The sequence below is a fragment of the Uloborus diversus genome, chromosome 3, assembly GCF_026930045.1.
Source record: "Uloborus diversus isolate 005 chromosome 3, Udiv.v.3.1, whole genome shotgun sequence".
NCBI classification, from domain to species: domain Eukaryota; kingdom Metazoa; phylum Arthropoda; class Arachnida; order Araneae; family Uloboridae; genus Uloborus; species Uloborus diversus.
In genome coordinates, this window is record NC_072733.1 from 127,421,064 (window position 1) to 127,443,010 (window position 21,947).

Below are 21,947 nucleotides of genomic sequence, written 5' to 3' on the forward strand. Positions count from 1 at the left end.
AACATTCTGACAGCATTCAGTTCTGACGTGTGCTGAATTTTTTTGGACTTTTCTTCAAGGATAATGTGTGCGTTTGTGCATGACCGTTTTTTTTTTGCGACCACTCTACCACAAAACCTGTTGCAAGAATTCAAAAAAAATTTGGTATCCGCAAGTACTCGCATATAATTTAGGGCTGAGTGGTGTTTTGCGTCAATTCGTCCAAGATAGTGGAGCAACTGAACGTTTTCATCAATATGCGTGACTGACACTTCTCAAGAAAGGATGAATAGAATCAAATGAAATACAGTTGGATCTCTGTTTAATGACGCTCTATTTAGCAACTTTCTCTATTTAAAGACAACTTTTCGCTGTCCCGGATGCTCCCCTGTAGTTATAAAAGCATTCTATTTAAGGACGCATTCTACTTAAGGACTTTTTTGTGGTCCCTTGAGATTCGTTAAATAGAGCCAACTGTATTAGGAAGCAGCATGGGAACAGATGCTGGGGTTAATAACACCAGGGAGTGGACAGACACGCTACTTTTCCTCGGAAATGTGGATTTCCGCTTTTTTTACCTTCAATTTCATCATTCCTGAGATTGATGCAGATTTGCATTAATATTTTCATAGGGGGGAGGGCATTTTTTTTCCCGAGTAATTTGCAATATGAATCTTCAATTAATATTTTTTTATATGTATCAAAAATATCGGTTGGTGTTCATTGGGTTTGTGGACACTTTCTGCAAATGTGGGTGCACAAGTTAAAGGAAACTTAAAAATAATTTAACACTGCTTTTTCATTTTAAAAAATATTCAGTATTCAGGCATAATAAATTTAAGAAAAAAAAATATTTAAACAAAAGTTTGATTGTATTTATGACTGTAAGTCCATTACCATCTGAAGTTTCTAAAATCTTTGAAAAATAAAATTGGGAAAAAAAATGTAATTGAATTTGAAAAAATCAATGTAAAAAATATATAAAAACAATATTGTTTGAACTCCCTGTTTGAAAGTATATTAATTACTCTCAAATGTTAATTTTTATTTGTTACACGTAAAGTTCATCTTTTTTCTTCATCAAGCTGTAGCATGTCTGAGTGGAGTAATGTAATGTTCCCCCCCCCTTTCTTTTTCATTATTTGTAAATGATATATCTCAAGAACTAATACAAGGATTCAGACAAAATTTGGTCAACAAGCATCTCAAAGGGCGAGTTGCTTATTTATTTTTGGCTTTAATCACCTCATAAGGATAGCTCTCCGAATACTTTTTCTTGTTTTATATGTCTGCTATATCTCAAGAAGCAATGAAAGGATTCATATAATAATTTTGTATACAAGTGAAACTAATTATTATTGGCCAAACATGGCCAAAGCTAAGACAGAATTGCAGGCAAGTACCATGAATCTAACTCGCCTGCAGCTCTTACAAAGCTTAAAGAAAACAAACCCTTATTCTCTCTCATTGGGAGCTTTGTCAATCTGGTCGGGCCGTAATCGAGCTGAAACCTATACGCTTAACAAATACGCTCAGTTAATCTTTATACTGGTAGCTATAAGTATTTTTCACCACAGTGAGTAGTCTGCACTTGTGCAACTTGTAGCAATTCAGGAAACTTTTTGACCAAGATACTTTATTTTCTCGTTAAGTGAGCCTGTGAAATCCCAAAATGTTCCATGTAAATAATCAGTAACGATTTAGAATTTTTTCACAGTGAACTCCTCTAGCACTGGCAGAGTTTCTGACTTTGAGGGAAAATGATCGACTCTGACTCTTGGAATTTTAAACCTTTTAAGACTCCCGACTCCGATGCGTTTACTCCAAACCCGCCCAACTCCGACTTCAAGTCCGCGGCCTTTCTCTATAAAGTTGTTCTTGTTCTACTAGGCGTTTGTTGTCAGTATTCCGAATTTTCGAAAAAAAATTCTCATTGCTAAAACTTTGTTTCACTAGTTTGACTAGTAAATTTTTACTAAAAAAATTGTGAAAGGATGCTAATTTATAGTTTTTGTTTAATATCCCCGGTAATTAAAGTTCTACATAAAAGAGAGGAATATTTGGCTGAATAAGATTTTTTTTTTCGATATCTTGCTCAACTACCCTCTTTCTCTCTTGGTTGATCTAGAGGCAATCTAAGGGAAATATTTTAATTTAATGTAGATTTCATGTTTTCTTAATTATACTAATTATGATTCGAGCAAATGGTGAAAAAAAATCATTTTAACACAGAAATAGTTCCTGTTTCCATTTAGTTTCGCTTTCATACCAATTTTTGTCTGAATCCTTGCATTATGTCTTGAGATATAACCATCAAACGTGAGAGAGTATTCCGTTGCGCCATCCTTTGTGGTGATAAAAGCAAAAACATCATCACCTAGCCCTTTAAGATATACCTGAGGACCAAATTTCATTTGAATTCGTAAATTACTCCATAAGATATATCAGTCACAAATAATGAAAAAAAAAAGGAAGAAAGAAAGAAACGTTCGACGGCTCCACCACTATGATGACATTGGTGTCAAAATTGAACCAGCATATGTTTCCTTTGAGCGCTACCCATAGACTACCTTTATATTTATTTCCATTCATTATTTCTTGAGATATGGCTGTCACTCATACAAAACTTTTTTTTGTAAATTTTATTAAATTATTAACACTATTGTAGGTAAAACACATCAGTATTTCTGTTCCTAATTAAAAAAATATTTTAACCAGAAAACTCATGCATAAATTCTTGGGTTACTTATCTCTTTTAAAAATATTCAGAATCACAAATAGGCATAGGCAGCTCGTACGAAGGGGCAAGGAGGCAATCAGTCTCTCACTTTCAACAATAAAGGGACTGTGCCTCTTCACTTTTCTAAGTTCAAAAGTAAGGGTAGAATGAAAAATGATAGTGATGATCTATTTGCGTGTTTAAAGAATGACTTAATAAGTGCCTGTTTTATGCTTTTTTCTGGTTATTATTTTGTAAAAATTAAAATGGAACTTTGATTTTGCTAGGAAAGAATCTTCTGTGGCCATCTGGTCCCGGTTTTTGAATCCATTTCTCGAATTTTTGGAAGATGGTCAATTCATTAATTATGACGTAAAAATTCAATTGCCCAATTTTTGAAGAAAAAATGTATTTTTAAGTGTGTGTTGCCTACCAAACCTTGCCCCCCCCCCACGCCTCCTTTGACCCCCTCCCCTTTTTATAGGGCACCAGGCACCTATGCAAATAGGAGTGTTCTGGTATTTTATAATATTTAAAAATAATTAGCAGTTTTAGCAGTAATTACCATGGACTATAATAAAATCTATTAAATTATCAATTTTACGACAAATAGTTGTGATAGTCTCTTTGAGATAAGAATCTGGGCTCCCTCTCAAACAGAACCTTGGCTACCCTACTGCAAACTATTGATAAAAAACTAAGGGTTCAACGAAAAAAGTGAGCGTTCAAAAGGGTTCCACTGATCAAAGAAATTAAGAAAGGCTGCTCTAGATGAAATAGGCATTGAAAAATAATCAGCCCTAAATCACAACAGGGTAACAAATTTCGTTCAGATTCATGCGACAGGTTTTGAGGTTGAGTAGAAACTATAAAAATTGGTCTAGCATACCCCCACACACATGTATTCCTTTTTAAAAAATATAAAAAAAAAACAGACAAAAATAATTTAGCTCACTTCAGAACGTATAATTTGTCAAAATAAAAAAAATTTCACGGATCCAAAACTTTTTTCTGTACATTAGATATAGAAGAAAGTAAAAATACCTCTATTGTTTTAAAATAATACTTTTCTTTATATCAGAAATGTTCACAAAAAGCAAATTTCAAAACAAGCAAAAAAAAGACAGACTTATTTATTTAATTCTCCGTCCTCTTTTTCCTTTTTGTTTTGACTAATCAAAATTGCTTATTGACATCAATTAGCCGAGCCGTGTCTTTTGCTACAGATCTATTTGTTTTACAATTGGCAGGTAATAAATCACGTGAAATGAGCTAATGTAAATAAGGAAACCTATGTTTTTCTGTATACTATTTATTTTCTAGAATATGGCTGATGTTTACATAAGACAGAAGAAAATGCTTGAAATTTTTCAAGGAACTCATTTTGAAAGGAAATTAACATTATTTCACAACTTTTATGCTAAAAAGCATTGTCACACATATATATTTTTCGTACCAATTGAAATGAGTGAATTTTGGACCGGCAACATTTCGGACTGGCGACATTATGGGACCAGGACTACAGGTTAAGCAGGGAAACACTATATATATGGATACATATACATTTATGTATTTGAATGTGTACAATTTTCCTAATGCTATATATTTTTATTTACAAATGCTGTATTTTTAGAAAGTAGGAAACATTTTTTCCACCAATTAGGTGTAAAACAAATATATTAATATAGTTTTATATCTATAACATTTCTTATAATTCTTATTAAAAATGTTTTTTTTTTTCAACTGTAAAAAATATTTTTGGAAAGAAACTAAAAATGCCATAATGCCTTGTGTAGCTATAGCTGCATGATTTATTTCATTTTATTTATTTATTTATTTGTTCATGATTTAGTTCATGTGATTCATAATTTAATTCCTTATTTAATGAAAATTTCTGCCTAAAATCTTTAAAATAGTATGAATTCAAATATAATTAAAAGAAAAATTTTAATATTCTGATAATGAAGCTTAAGCCTGTGAATTACTGTTACAACAGCAAGCAGCCAGGGGTGCAGAAAATGTTTTTCCTTCTAACATTTCCCCCAATCCATATGAAAATTTCCCCAAAATTTTAAGATACATATAAGCTTAAATAAACATTCTATATCATTATAGGTTGAAAAAATATGTGTCACAAGTGTTGCTCTAAGTACTTGGCATATACGTAGTAAGTCAGCAAATACAGAGTTGCGAGGAAAAAATGTTTTAACTGCTAAAAAATAATTTGAGCATAAATTTATTGAATGCAATACTTTACTACTTCTTGACTCATTATATATGACAATATCCAACATTGGAAATTACTGAAAAATCTTACTAGGACCAGTGAGTGAATATATACTGGTCAGCAGTCATTATCACCGGTACATGTTAAAATTAATGCTAAATAACTCAACACATTTTTATAGTACTATACAAAAAAAAATTGATGGATCCAGGGACCACTAATTATTTTTTTGTGGTGGTCCAAGGCTAGTTTTACTAATCTGGGACCAGTGGACCGGCAATGATTTCGAATGCTGATATCATATACGGGAAATATATAATTTTATAAAATACCCCACTTATAAAAAAGTAACAAAGTTAAACTTTGCCATGAATTTGTTATTTATTTTCTACTATTCCCTTTACAGATATTTTTAAAGACGAATTAAAAAACATAGCACTATTATTACTGATGAAAAATATTTTAATACTAACAAAAACGCAAAACGTTACAGCAAGCATTTACTCCGAGCACATGGAGGGAAATCGCACAGGGTTACCACGATGGTGTTCTCCCACAGTGAAAGTTGTGAGCGACGTTGGAAGAACCGAGGCGAAAACGAAAAGCGCCAAACATCACGCCAGCATTTCCAACAGAGCCAACTTAGTGAGCATCTGCTGGGGGAAAATATACTCTGCGCATGCGCGACCAAAGGAGAAATTGCTTTACATAAGCAGCCCAGTAGCGATCCATGTTTACAAAATTGCGACTAGTTACACGGACTGAAAACAAATTGCTAATCGGTCTAAAAAGAACAAAAAATGATTTTTTGATGGAAGTTTCCACATTTTCTTTTTATTTTATGGGAAATTTTTAAAATCTCGCAAAAAACTCTGACTTGAATCAGCAAAATTTCCCCCGCTCTAGGATCGCCGGATCGGACATATTCTGCACCCGTGCAAGCAGCATTAAAATGTATTTATTAAAGTTATTTTTTAGTAATGCATTATTTTACTCTTTTAATAGATCTTTCAAATTACAAAATCTGGCTCCTCATTTAAGACCTGTTAAAATTGCAACCCAGTTAGAGACAGATCAGGATTCAATATTCATTTTCTCAGCTATTCCAAGAGAGAAAGATAATTCTATGAAAAATGGAAGTCAAATGGGTAATTTTTTCTATCCTTCAAATATCTATCGTTTATAATGCTGTTACAATTTGGTTTTTAGTACTGAGCTACTAAGTAACTCATTGCTACGTCACAATTATAGAGATCTAAACTTTAAACATAGACTTCCTATTGTTTTGATAATGAAGTTAAAATCTGCCTTTAGTTTCATATTTAAATATTTACTACTTGTTTATTACTTTTTCATACATAAACCATGGTAGTTTTAACTATTAAGTGATGCTGGTTTCTAAACATTCACCAAATGTTGAAGATAACCCTTTGTTCCCAGATAAGTTATGAAAATACCAATAATTTTTACATTTGTTCAGTCATATTGTCAAAAGTACTGATTTATTGCAATGGTATGTGCAAAATGATAAAAATATTTTTTTCTAACCTCTATAAAATTTACAAGAGTTATTCAGTAAGTTAGGAACCCATCAGATATAACCCATCAGGATTTTGTGTAAAAATGGCCAAACTAACATTCATGATGAAGAGAAGAGTGGAGGCTCGAGCATTGTGACTGCCAAACTGGTCATTAATGTTGATGAAGACATTCGTAAAAACTGCGGTTTTACAATAACAAAGCTTTTGCTTAGTTTCCACAAGTTTCACGGACTTTTTTTGTATGAAATTTTCACACAAAGGCTAGGCTACCACAAATTTTGCGCAGGATGGGTGCCAAAAAGGCTTACAGACCAACGTAAAGGTCAGTGTACCTATTGTTTACTATTTCGTATACAAGACGAACTTAATAACCGTGTACTCCATAAAATCTGGCGAGATGCTGTTCTGATGTTATGTAATGACCCAAGACGCAGAGCAGTTGCGGAATTCCGCCTGGCCATGGACCATGACTGCCTTCGAAAACACCTTTTCAGGATCAGAGTTGTTCCTTCCCCATCGTGTAACCTGTGTGGCTTTGGAGAGGACATGGATCGCGCCCACCTACTGCCCTGTACTGCGCTTTGCAAGCCCTCCCTCACTGAGAGCTATTGGGAAGCTAGAGACAAAATGGATTAATGAACTTTGTTACAGCATTTTTTGTTCTCTGTTCCTCTGTTATTTTTTGTTTCTTGTTATTATCATGTTTAACTGCTCATAATCTGCCATTGGAAATTAAAAAAAAAAAATGTTTACTATTTATCTTAACAGAAGGAAAATACCCTTTATTAATGAAGTAAATCCCAATGTTCTCATAAAAGTGATCGTATAGCTTTTCTTAATTACCAATCCGTTAACCCAGAGCGTGGGACCACAATAAACTTGGAGCAATACTGTCAAATTTTACGCAAATTTAGGAGAGTAGTTAAAACAAGCATTGAGAAAAATTGACATCCAAAATTTTGTACAAAGAGAAAAGTGGATTGTCCCTCTGTTTGGCTAGACAGATTGCCCTATCTATTGTGATGCAAAAATGATTTTGAAGAAAAACTGCTTTCAACCATAAGGTTATTATTTTTTTATTCAAGATTTTTGCAGATTTTAGTAATGTTAGTCTTGTTATTTTGTGTTCTTAGAAATGCATTTATGTTTCTTCTTAAGTAGAAAACTAATAACCCCTTTGCACTATTTCATATTTTGTTTTTCATAGCATTCAAATGGGTCGAAGGAGACGTTTGTGAAGTATCCTTACAAGTTTTTAATCCGTTATATTTTGAACTAAAAGTTACTCACATGGTAAGAATTTTTTTTTTTTTTCTTGCTTTAATGAGTCTGTATGGCAGGGTTCCCAACTGATCTCTTTGTTTTCTTGAAGTCCTTTTTTTTAGTTTCAAATCCCTAATAGGAAGTTTTTTCAAAATTCCATTTTTGCTTCAAAATTTGTATTTTGTTTTGAATTTTCCCTGTAACTTCATATTTATTTGTGTTTTTTTCTTTTGAAAAATTCCCACATCCCTACCATGGTCATTTGTAAATTTTAAATCAAATGAGAGCATAGCAGTTAGAGTTAGAAACTATTGTTAGGTGTAAGAAATTCATTCTGCGTATTTCCTTGTTCTATATCAACATTTCTCAACCGGCAGTCCAGTGACCGTTCCACAACGATTTTTGCTCATTTATGTTAAAAGAATTTCCGTTCTCAAAAAAAAAAAAAAACGGAAGAAGAAAGAAAGAAAGAAAATACTATGACAATTATGTCCTATATGATATCTTTTATATTAATTTTCGTTGTTTTCTGTGATTTTTCTGCAATGTTTATTATTTATAATTATTATACTAACTACTTAGCTTACTCTTAACACTTGAAGATTTTTATAACAGTTCTTTAACACCGAAAAAAATTTAATTTATATATTCATTAATTTATTTATTGTTATTATTATTTTTCAAAAAAAAAAACCCTCAACTGTATGCAAAAAGTTTTACACAAGTGTTTATTTCAAGTTTTTTTTTTTTTTGTTTAAAAAAAAAAACTGATCCGTAAAAAAAACCCCATGGTTTCAAGAGAGATGAAAAAGAAAAGGGAAAAACATCACATTTCCGTGAAAAGTTTTTCAAAAGCTCTTGCCAATCCACGGGTTAAAAAAGGTTGGGAAATGCTGTGCTAGACAAAAGAAATTTTAATCAAAAAATAATTTTCAGTTGATTAATCAATAACATTTGGCCAATCATAAATAATACGTGCAGTGGCCAAAATCATGGCATCCCTAATTTTTCCATAGAAAACTTAAGACATAGATTCCTTTTCAATCCCTTTTTTTTAAAAAAAGAATTCAGTCTCTTTTCTCCCTAGGGACAAAATAAAAATGTGTTGATAGCCCTTGTATGTATGTTATGTATAGTCCTTCTCTCTCTTATGAATATCAGAATCCTAAAGTCTAATGCTAAACTGTAAAAGGCATTGGTGAATATATATACAGGGTGTCTCAAAAGGTTTTTGAGAAACTTAACAGGCTGGTGTGTCATATCATGATCAAGATTTACATAGGAACATGTGTTCGCAAACACAATGCTGCCGCACTACACACGCACAAAATCAGACACTGAATGATGCACAAGTGCACAACATTACACATATTTACTACACAAAGACGGTTTTACACAACATTTTAGTTTTTAAGGAACGCTTTAAAGCAGTTGCTAAAATTTGAGTCTCTCCAGCTCTCATAATCTCGTCGCAACGACAATGCAGCGATAGGTGAAAACTTGTCAGAATGGATCTTTATTGCGACAGTTGGTACGTTGTCATTGCGACGCGTGTGTGACAGCTGAAGGCAGAAAATTTAACAACAGCTATAAGCCTTCTTTGAAAACTAAAATGTTGTGTGAAATCAGCTTTGTGTAGTAAATATGCAACACCTTGTGATTTCGTTAGTGTCTGGTGCTGTCTGCATGTAGCGCTCCAGCGTTTGAAATTGCAAACATACGTTACTATGTAAATCTTGTTCATCATGAAGTGACACACCAGCTTGTTAAGTTTGCCAGCAACCTTTTGAAACACCCCTGTATAAAAAAAACAGTATGGTAGTATATCTGTGACACTTTATAAACAACCATGTTTTTTTATGTCTTCAATGAAGTAGCAGTTTCAGTTAGTCTTCTTGTCAAAATCAATGTCAGTTTTAATCCTTTGCTAAGATACAAAACTTTAAAATAACTGACTATCTTTTGGAAAGTTGAATTTTATTTTCCATTAGTATGTTAGCACCCAAATTTATTTCAGATTTTATAGAGTAATTTTTAACAAATAAAACAATTGAAAATGTGAGTTTTATGTAATCTGTAATACTCATAATGAATGTCTGATATAAAGCTCAAAACTCGCGGTCGTCAGTCGCCAAAGGGGCTACCATTCGCCATTGCAACCTTCCCTGACCTATAATCTTGACATATAACCTTTCCCCAAATTCTTTTGTCCACTAAAAGTTCTGCTATCAGATCACCGGGGATGAAGGAGGGCGGGGAGTATTGTCCTCTTTCTGATGTCTCTACGTAAAGCATTAAGAATTATTTTACCACGAAATGCAAGCAATTTAATGTATTTTAAATATTATATTTATATGCAATTGTGCTATGTGTTCTTTTGAATAGAAACAAAAATCGCAATCACGACGGCAAATTCATTACAAAACTTGCTATTTCGAAAACTCGGCTTTCTTTACACGATCGTAAAAATAGACAAATTTCATACACCAATTTAGTAAATTATGTTTTTTTGATCTTAAATTGATTTTTCAACTTTATTTCTCCTTAACAAATGGCTATTTCTTCGTTTTGCGGTATTTTTAAACTACGCGTTTTCAAAATGACGTCGCATTGTTAGATTTTCTTTTTTACCAGATAAGACGAAAATGTCCTTTCCAAAATAAATGAAAAGAATTAATCTTGTACATTTGATTTACATATGAATAAACAAAAATGGCACCTTTGAGTCAAAATTCATCGAGACAAAGTAAAAACGATATCGCTAAAAAAAATTTTTTTTGCAAGATTTTTAATTTTTTGTTTGAATCATATTGTTTGTTTTTCCTTTTTTCTCTTTTTAAAATATAAAACTTATTGGAGGAGAGGACATATCCATTTATTTACATTATTTCTCCTAAAAAAAATTGTTACTTTTAAGTTTGGCGGTAAATTTTCAAAATGGCGTTCCGCATTTTCAAAATGGCGCCACGTTGTAGATTGTCCATTTTCACCAGTTAGAAGAGGAAAATGTCTGTTCCAAAACAAATAAAGAGAAGTACAATCGTATTTATAAAACACATAAATAAAAAAATGGTACCCTTGCATCTAGAGAAGGTGGAAAGAATACCGCTGAAACCCATTTTTTCTTATTCTGCTGGATCTTTTATTTATTCATTTTTTGACACTCAGGCTTCGATTTTTATAAAATTTTGCATGCATTTGAAAAAGCAAAAAAATGTTTTTGTAGAATCGCAAATGGTTTAGGTTTTACATTCTGTTCAAGCTTTTGGTATTTTGTTGTTTTCTTTATCAAGGAACTAACTCGTCTTTTGGTTGAAAGCTGTGATGTTTCTAGAAGTTTTAAAAGCTGAAAAAAAAATATTATTATTATTTATTTATTTATTTTTTTTTTCGTGATGTGTTTTGCTTAAAGATAAATTAATGCAGATTATAGTTTGCAAAAGATGTGTTAAATAATATCTGGGCAGGGGTGCCCGTTCCCCCCAAGTTCAATTCCCCCCCTCCAAAATTTTTCCTCAACCCTCTTTTCCTTTTTTATTTTTTAGCTCGCTTTTTATTTCATTTATTTTTTCAAATATTTTTTATTTACTTATATATTTTAATTATTATTTTATAAGAAAAGTTCTTTGCTATGCCAATGACATATACACACATACTAAATAAGTAAATGGAATAAAATTAATTAAATAATTTAAATTAAAATAAAGTTTGGCTTGGATCTGGTAGCCATTGGCTACCAATTCAAAATTTGAGTTTTGAGGTATATTCTGATAATTCGTTATAATCCACAAAACATTTGGAGTAAGCATTGCAAATTCTGATATTTGTAAAGGTTAGAATTGAATTGATTGTTTGAAAAATGCTTAGTACGAAATTTAGGAAACTAAACTATTTTTTCTTTTTTGAAAACTTATTAAATATCCTTAATATACTGTCTGGACTCCTATATTTATTTATGTAAGGCCATGGTTATTATTTTCATGATGCAGTGAAATACAGTTAACAAAAAGAAAATGTATAGCATGAAATGATATATCGGTCCAAACAGTTAAATGCAAATCCAATTTAGGGAACCAAACTATTTTTTCTTTTTCTAAACTTATTAAATATCCTTAATATGTATACTGTCTGGAATCCTTTATTTATTTATGTTAGGCTATTTTTCATGGTTATTGTTTTCATGTTAAATGTATTTCATATATGCAGTGAAATACAGTTAACACAAAAGAAAATGTTTAGCATGAAATGATATATTGGTCCAAACAGTTAAATGGCAAATCCTTTGACACAAAATCATTTTTAAATGAAAAGATAGTTCAGTCCCTTCAGTTTTGTGTTAAAAGTTTTTCACTGTATGCGCTATTACACCAACAAAATGTGAACCAAAGTTAATATCTGTTAACAGGGTGTGTTTGCTTTTGAGGAGTTTAGGAAATTACAATATAATTTTACTTTTGCATTTGAAAGCAACATAGAATGGAGAATTCTAAATATAATAATAAAAAGTGCTTAACGTAAGTGTATATTCCCTATAACTAAACAAACAGCTGAATCTTACAGAAAACTAAAGATCTGGAAATGAAAATAGAAAGATATGTTAATAATTTTCCTAGAAAAATCAGTTAAAACTTTATTTTGCATGTTAAGAGTCATAATACAATCTTTTTCTGAGCTGAACATTCAAGTTATTTGTTAACTTTATTAGCTTCAGTGCCTTTGTCATGTTTCGAAAGACTGGCAATGTCTAAGATCACATCTGCAGTAATTAAATTACCAGCTACATGCTAGTATCCTTCAATATAAATAGATCAAGAGGCTTATTTAGTCAAAAGGAATCTTTATTCTATTTGCATCCCTCTCTTGAAAGGCTCATTTCTCTTTTCAAAAAGAACTCTCTTGAAACAGTTGTGGACAGAATTAGTGTTTATGCTTCTGCTATCTAGACTCATGTCAAACACCGGGACTTTTCAAAAAAATCTTAGCTGTTATTACTATCACACATTTTACACAAAATTTTCTTCAACAATAACTTTCTATATGTGCATTTGAATGCACAAATAATTCCCTGATACAGAGAATGGCAAGCAGATTTGTTCGGTGAAAAATCTTATGATTTTTTTTTTCACTTTCAGATAGATATGAGTGAAAACAGTTGCATTAAAATTTTTAAAAAATGTTTCAAACCTAAAATGTAACACTGCAAATATTATAAAGTAAGAAAAACAACGTTAAAAAAGCACAAATTTGCCAATAACAGTTATTGGAAAAATTTGTGCTTTTTTTAACGTTGTTTTTCTTACTTTACTGTTCAGCACAAAGGTATTTATTTATCTTACTGTAAATACTATGTTATAGTTTTTTTTAGTGGATATAAGTTGTAGGCTTTATACTAATTTGATTTCTAGCAATAAAATACTCTGAAATACTTGTACAGTTCATTTTAAGATGCTTTATTTCAGGCACTCTCTATTTCTCTGCACCCTCCTCCTCCCTCCTTTGATTACTGACATGAGGTCACCCCTCCCCCTCTGCCCCATCATTAGGGTGGTTCGACAAAATCAATTTTTTTGTTTCGGAATCGCATTACCTCTCAAAAGTTGCAGTTTGATATCCTCAAATGGGGAATGTTGGTCTCTCGTGCTTCTGCGGATGAAATACCCGAAGTTCCAGGAACTAAAATGGGTCAATGCAAGCCCAAGGGAAAATTTGTGGAGTGATCTGCTCATGGAAAAATGGAATTAAAAACACATATTGACCAGTCAAAACAATAAATATATCTTAAAACTTGTAATATCAACAAGAGTAAATAACCCACAAACATTTTGATTGAAAATAAAACCCCTACAAGAAACAGTCATAGGAACACTTTTCAAAATACAGTATCGTTCAGTTACAAAAATTTACAGGCTAGTCAAACGTTAGTCCACCTTGAGTCCAATGCCAACATAATAGAATAGGCCTGGTAATACTTAATATGAAAGTCCATACCACTCAGGATATTCCCTCTTTAATACTTGGCATAAAAACGTGAAGACCTGATCCATCTATATGATTCTACGTGAAAGCTGATTGCAGCCATACCACTTGGGGCCAGCCCCCATGCTGGATCTTGCATAGACTTGACCTCTCGGACACCAAGAACTGCTACATCCAGTGAAAAACCCTTACACTTGGATATCCAGTCCAGTCAGACCTCAGGACACCTTTCAATCTAATCCAGCATGAACCTTAGAACCTCTTGTGAAGCCTATATCCAACAACATCAACTAATCAACTTCCGTGAAAGAAACTACATTCTTTCACTCTTTCTTTTCCTTCACCATCCAACTGTCTCAAGGTGACCAATGGATCTTGCTCGCTCTTTTAATCAGGCACAACGGACTTATTTCCTACATTTTTTTTTAAAAATGAAGTCTACTCGACAACGTGGAACTGACAAACTGGAGCACACCGCTCCCAGGAACACACCAAACTGCAGCTACGGCGACATCAAAACTAATAAGATAAGAGTAAAGGATTGATGGATTGGGTGCACTCAGTTAAGTACATTTCTTAATCCCACCACGGATGATGTCACATATATCGAATTGCATGCATAAATTGTCACTGTGAAACAATCTAACACTGTTTATATTTTAACTGTTAAACCTTTTAAAATAGTTGTTCTCATGCACTCAGCAAAAAGTTACTCAATTCAGTAACAGTGACGTCACATCGTACGTGTAAACAAAAGCATGATTCAGTTAGAGTTTCTACTTTGGGGAACAATTCATCCGCCGGTTAGACAACGGGTTTTTCAATGTTTGTAATAACAATGAACTAAGTTACTAAAACTTTCTTAAACCTTAGGAATTGTCTTCAAGAACTGAAATTTCATATTTTTGCCAGCAGGGAAAAATAAAAAAATAAGATTCAGAGTTGACATCTTCAGTTCGTGCATAAGGCTGAAAATTTGAAAAAATATGCTAAAAATTGAATTTTTAAAGTATTTTTTTTTAAATTTTTACAGTGCAATATCTAAATTATCAGTATATGGTGAATTTTGAACCTAAAAATTTTTTTATAGCTTTTGTATAAGACCTTTAATTCATGCATGTTAGTTGAATTAGGCTAAGAGTGCCTAAAATCTGAAATTTACATATGCGCGACTAAAGATCTCATGTAAAAGCAATAAAACATTTTTTTTAGGTTCAAACTACGCTATATGCTGGTAATTTATGGTTCTTGCACAATTACAATTAGAAAAAAAAATAATTTTTAAATTTTTGAAAAATTCAATTTTTAACATCTATTTTCAATCTTTCAGCCTCATGTGCAAACTGAAGATGTTAACTCAGAATTTTTTTTTAATTTTGCCCAATTGAGGGTATCAAACTACAACTTTTAAGAGGTAATGTGTTTCCAAAATTAAAAAATAGATTTTTTTTGAACCGCCCTACGCATCATATGAGGTTATTACTATGAGGTCAAGTCCCCCATGTGTGGTTAATACAAAAGGTATTTGAAGCTGATTAGGATATCTAAGTAAAAATACAGGTAATTTCATGCACAAAATTTTGCAAAACTACACAAAACTTTATTTTGAACATATTATTACTACAGCATATGAAATTCAAAACACAAAGTTAAAAAAAATCAAATTTCAGGCAGGGTTGGTACGCTCCTTCAAAACTCCTCCAATACTCCTTCATTTAAGAAATTTTTCCGAAGGGACCTTCATACTCCTTCATTTTGGTTTTGACTCCTTCAAAACTCCTTTTTTATTTTAAGACTACATAATCTTCCTCTATGACAGTAACATAAACTTCGATTGATAACTTAACTTCGTCACAAGAGGGAAGGTATAAGGGCAAATTTAATGTAGTTATTTCGTGTATTTATTTTTTTCATAAAGATGTGATTTACAAATTGATCATAGAAGTCATAAAAGTTTAAGGTGAAAATATTATTATATGATAAAGACATTTCATAAGTGAAATAAAACATGCTTAAATGGTGCTTGGCTATTTTTTCAAGTTTTATGATTATATTGTTTTTTCTATACCACACTCTGAGCAACATAAGTCAGGTTCTCTAATCATTATTTAACTATTCAAAAATACATAAGAGAATGTACTGCATTAATTGATTGTGTTTAAATAAACAATTGTTTAGTAAATTGCAGTTATGATATCGTAAAAAGGGCAATGCTTTGAAGGGGAGACGGGTTCATGAAATTGTGACAAGGGGAAGAGAGAGGGTGACAATAAGTGACACCATACAGTTATTATATCAATATGATTATAAAAAATATGACATGTGACAAGAGGAGGAGTAAGGTGAAGTGTGACAAAAGGGGAGGGGGTCAAATATGTTGAAAAAAAGTGCAACATCATTTAATGACAGCCCATTAGTACTCCTTCAAAATCTCATTTTACTCCTTCAAAACTCCTTTATTTTTTTTCTGAAATTGAGTACAAACCCTGTTCAGGGTAATCTAGCATCACGTGAGGTTTGCTTGCACAATCAGTCATTTTCACAACATTATTGATAGGGCTGACATTGTTTTTTAATATTCATTTGTGACCTCAAAGTAGAATAAATTATAGTTTTTATTTTTGTCTTTTATACCCTCATGCCCCCTTGAAATCCTTCTATGCCCCTGAAGTTGAGAATTGCTACTCTATTTATTTAGCATTGAAATTCGGTTTTAACATTGGAAGGATAAGTATAAATAAAAATTGGACCATATTTTGTGGTCAATTAAAAAGTTCTTTATTTTTCAATGTAAAAGTTGTTAGCTTTTGGAAGAAAAACTTTTGAAGTAAAGGAAAGAAAAGCTCACAATTTTTCCCATGGCTCCAGTAAAAATACAGTGGGTTCTCTGTTTATCGATTTTCTTTATTTAAAGACAACTTTTCACGGTCCTGGATGCTCTATTGTAATTTTAAAAGCATTCTATTCAAGAACGCATTCTACTTAAGGACGATTTTTTGTGGTCCCTTGAAAATCGTTAAATAGAGAATCAACTGTACTAATAATTGCAAATAACTTTATTGATTTTTATTCTTATAATAATGTATGGTTGTATGGAATTCATATATTTTTTGCATGCCTGTGTAAAAATGTATTCTTGTGTTTGTTAATTTGCCCTGAATTTATTCTCTTTTGAAATTTTTTTCTTTAAGGGCCTTCAAGCTGACAATATACCATTTGAAAGTTTTCCTGCTTGTCTGTCATTACCTGCTCAATCAGGACCATACCCTGTGAATTTGCTTGGTATGCCACTGAGCTCTGGAGAACTACAAATCTTAGGTTATACAACTCATGTGTTAGGTATTAAAAGCAACTGCCGGTTAAGAGAGATCCCAGCTATAAAAAAACAATATTTTTCTATTGATGTTATTCCAAGGTTGCCTCAAATCCAAGTTACTACATCTCTACCTAAAGCTTCAATGTTTTCATCTCTTGGTGATACTAGCTATGTTGTTGCCAGTGCTTCTACTACAATGTATGCTGGTGAATGGTAAGTTACTGTCAATTTCGGAGTCAACAGTTTTTTCTCAAATATAAAATGTTTGATGGTACAGTTCATAAGTTACATTATAATCTCATCATTTCATTTAAATTGTCTTAAATTCATACTTTTCCCTTAGATATAGCATTTTAGAAAGTTTTGCAATTTTCATATTTTTATATAATTTCAAAGTTTAAATAATGTTGAATTTTTTTGTAATTTTTTCTCTATGTATACTTCAAAAAGTAATTTTGTGTGTGGGGGGGGGGGGGAACAAAATAATTCAAACTGAAAAATAATATTCACCTATGAGTGGGAATGAAGAAAAACAGCACTTCATTACAAACCTGCAAATTGCATATGAAATTTTTAGAGGCATAAGGATTCCCTATACCAATCTATGAAGATGTAGTAATGGTGTTCTGTATGAAAATCATGCAAGGAACGAAGTTGAATAATAAGAAGTAGAATTGAAGGTTGTATACCAAAAACAACAGATTTTCAAGTAGCCAATAGGTGTCCATAAAAAAAATTAAAAAATAAATGAAAAAAGGAATGAACCAGTCAAGATTGAAAAGCAAACCAGTCCTAAAATCGAACAAAACCATAAACAGAAGTTCCAACTAATCAAAATAAGTGGAATGACATGTGCTAAAAAAAATTAATAGGCAGAATGAAGAACTTTTTTCCACTGTAGTAAAAAATGTTTTGTGTTTGACATGAAAAAAAACTCCCATCCTGACCAAAATTTTTAGGTGGGATTTTTTAAAATTGAAATAGGAGTTTTTTTTCCATCTTAGTTAGATCATTTTAGAAAAAAAAAATTTATTAGAACAAAATCTTTGCATATCATGTGGCACAAAATATTTATTAAAAATGACATTAACATCAAAATCTCTTTCAATACCGAATACATAGGCAAGATTTTTTAAAATTAATTACTTACTAAATGGTGTGTTGATGAAATACTCTCAATTGCTCTAATAAATGTAACAAAAAAAAGTCAAAAAATCGTTGTCTTGCTGACAACTGCTTTGGTTCAGCTTCAGCATAAAATGGGTTTAAAAATGCATTTTGTTTGGTGCAACTCAAAGCCGAAGATTAATTCCAAGTTCTATAGGTGTTTGATTGTTCAGTAAACCAAAAGAAGAAAACTATTTTCAATATTTTCTTCCTATTTCTTTAGCTAAATTCCCAGAAAATTTTTGTTCATTGAAAATAACTTGGTACAGTAAGTATGGAAACAGAGAAATCAGAGATGAGTATTTTCGTGATCTTTTTAATGATGTCCACTATTTGGCAAACAGACTGCAAAGGGATTTTTGCTCAGTAACACTTTTGAAAAAGTTGTAGGAATGGTGTAATCTCTCACCATAGCCAAAACCTTCACAGAAATTTTGAGGCAGTCACAAATGACTTTTACGGGCCTCTCTCCATACTGTTTACCCCTACTACCCTACATATATTTTACTATTCATTTTAAAAATCTTGGGGCCCCCTTCAGACAAGGTCCTGGGCCAACAGGTGCCTCTCTCCTGTGCATGCCCCTGACCCTAGGGCAAACCCTTCTAATAAATTACTAATAAACTACTCATAATTTCTACTATGCCTGCACAGGATATTCAATCTATGGATAGATTTTGAAGTGTCCTTTTTAGAAGTAGTTTCTCTCATATTTTTTATGTCATGTGATAGGTCTTAAATAATCTGTTATTCCAGTCTATGTGGTTATGTTGAAATGTATTTCTAAATTTTTTTTTATCATAGTTTAATTTCTTTTGCTCATAAATTAGTGTTGACAAGGGTCAATCAAGATGGCAAAAAAATTCAGTCGTAAAATTGATCCGTTCACTATGTTTGTTTATTTTCTTTTTAAACAACCGTCTCAAAACTTTTAAATTCAAAAAACTTTCCAAAAAGCACAATATATGTTATAAAAATTTAGACTTTAACAGCATTGGTTGAAAAATTGAGATAGGAACGGTCAGAAAGTAGAAAAGTTATTTTTTCTTTCCCTTTTTTTCCAGAAGAGGTTTGTTTTTGAAAAAAATTGATCATTTTAATATTTCCGGCACAAAATCATGTATTCATATATTTACAATATTTACTTTAAAATGCTTTTTTTATTTAAAAAGTTTTTTTTGTCCTATTTTCCTCATTAAAACACTAAATTTATCAATATAAGATCTAAAGTAATTTAATTTTTGCGTATACCAAAGTACTATTTGCTACTTTTCTCACTAAAACTATTACAATTAATATATAAATACTTTTAATTAGTGGAAATGTTTTAGTAAAAAAATTGATATGTTTTCATTTTATGGGTGTGCCACAAAGAAGGAAAACCCACATACTATATATATATAAGTGCATGTAACTCTAAAATGAAAGCAAAGCAACTTTCCATTTGAAATCTCTATTTTCACTGGGGGGAGGGGAGGAACTAATTTCTGGTCAAAAGAAATTCATTGAACTATTTTTAAAAATCATGTTTTATTCAAACATAACAGTTGAATAATTTGGATTGTTTCTAGATGTTTTGAACAAACAAATATATGTGCTAGTTTAGGTTTAAAGTTTTTGTTTATATTTTTGTTAAAAAGAAAGATCAATATGGATGGATTATATATTTTTAAATTTTTAACATTATTTTTGTTTCTTAAGAAAAAATAACTAGTAAACTACATTTTAATTTGCAAAAAATTAATTTTACCAGACAAAAACAAAAAAAAAAAACTTTTTTTTCTCCCACCTCACAATTTACAGAAATTTTCCATCTCTAATTATGATACATGACATATTTTATAATATATAGTTTAAACAAACTGTGCTGGTTGGTGGATAGTCATGAACATTTGTTCAAAAAAGCATTATTGCTACCATCTGTTGTTGCTTTAAATTAAGAAATTGATAATCCTATGATGAACAATTCTAGATATAGTGGTGTAAAAAAAAGTCAGTTCATTAGGACGATTAAAACTAGGATGAATTCCTTGTCTGTTGAAAAAGTAATCATGAAGTATGCACTATGTAAATAAATTTTAGCATTCTGCATAGCAAAGTAGTTGAATCAGAATTGGGAAAAACAGTGCTTTAAATATTTCTTCAAGACCGGGTCACATAATTAATGATGTTTAAATATTGTCACTCTCTAAAATGGAATCAAATATTTTGATAATAAGGTTCCTTAAAATATTTGTGCTACTTTTTCCATAAAAATAAAATTTTGCAAAAGCTGACTTTTAAAGTAAAATTGTTCAAAGAGTGTTATGCTTATGTAAGATACTTTTGTGTATTTACATGTTTTTTTTTTTTTTTTTTTTTTTGCTTTCTTTAGTCAAGAATGTACTATAACTATAACAAATAGGGGAAAAGAACTTGTGGAAATGCTTGATATTTCATTACACTCGAAGTTAAAAAAAGGCAAGGCTCTATTTTTGATTGCTTTTTCTACATAAATGATTGCTAATCACTGTAAACTCCCAATTATTTAGGGAATCGGGTAACAACAAATTTGTGGATAATTCTCAAATCGAATAAGAACAATGCCAGTGTGTGCAATAGCTCAAAAAGATCTATTACACTCGCATACATTTAAACTATATCTAAAATGATAACAGAGACTGAGGAGGCCCCATTTTGTTTTGGGATTTTGATTCAATTTTACGTTCCTTCTTGTTCAAATTTTATATTGCTATTAAAATGATAACAGTGTATTTATAAAATGCATGTAAAAGCTGCAAAAGGATTGCTCATTTTTGCAAACAGGTTACACACATATGTGAGCAACTAATGCAAGCAAATTAACTGCAACAGATTAAGCTAAGTTACACTGAAAACGCAAGGGATAGGAGAGAAGAATTTTTTGAAGGCTGGTCTTGTCACTCATTTGCGCACATAAGTAGTGTAGATCTAAAAATCAGTAAGTAGCTTAGGTCTAAGTTCCAAAGCAGTAAGTAGTGTAAGTTTAAGAATCAGATTTCAACTAGTCAGGTTCTGGGAACCTTAAAAAGTTTGATCTCATTGGAATGGAGAGGAAGGAAGCAATAGGAATGTCTAACAATAAATTTTGCACTTGTTAAGTAAACATGTATGCGTTTTGTAGGCACCATGCTAAACTAAGGAATGAAAAAAATCATGTTTTTCAAATTCAATGTTTGCCATATTACTCAAAAAGGGCTACTGGTTATAACTACTTCAAATGATAGTTTTTTTACTCTTAAAGTTATCTACAAAAATTAAAACATTGAAAATAACTAAATGCGTCAGGTGGGAAAAAATATATATATTTAGTGTTTTGGCTCTCCTGAAAAGTGCCAATTTTCACATTTGTAAATTTAGCTTGGTGCTGACAATTTACCTACATTCAGTTAATCGTTATCAAAAAAAAAACTTTTTTTTTTTTGAAAGTGTGAAAGTCTGTGAATAAGCTGCTCAAAGATAATTGGGAGTTTACTGTATAGTGAATATATTATTCTGCTATGGTGAAAAATTCATTCTAGATTTCATAACTTTATTTTTGTATCTTTCCTTTTAAGATAAAGAATATTCGTTTTTTACTTGGAGCAAAGAGAATCTTCAAACTCAATTACCTGTTGCTGTTGGACATGCTGCTAGTTTTACCCTCTATATCAATGCTATGGGAGAATTTGTTAATCCATCTAAGCTAAAATCAGGTTTCTGATTTTTTTTTTTTTTGTATTTATTTAAAGCTTTATTCAG

General features: G+C 31.4%; 1 protein-coding gene across 1 annotated transcript in view; it reads left to right on the forward strand.

Moving 5' to 3' along the window:
* The window catches only part of LOC129218936 (trafficking protein particle complex subunit 9-like), a 215,376-nt gene that overhangs the window by 155,992 nt on the left and 37,437 nt on the right, over positions 1-21,947 (forward strand). Inside the window, 5 exon segments of the mRNA XM_054853256.1 lie at positions 5,931-6,073; positions 7,674-7,759; positions 16,897-17,234; positions 20,563-20,648; positions 21,764-21,901. Coding sequence (XP_054709231.1) covers positions 5,931-6,073; positions 7,674-7,759; positions 16,897-17,234; positions 20,563-20,648; positions 21,764-21,901 — 791 coding nt within the window.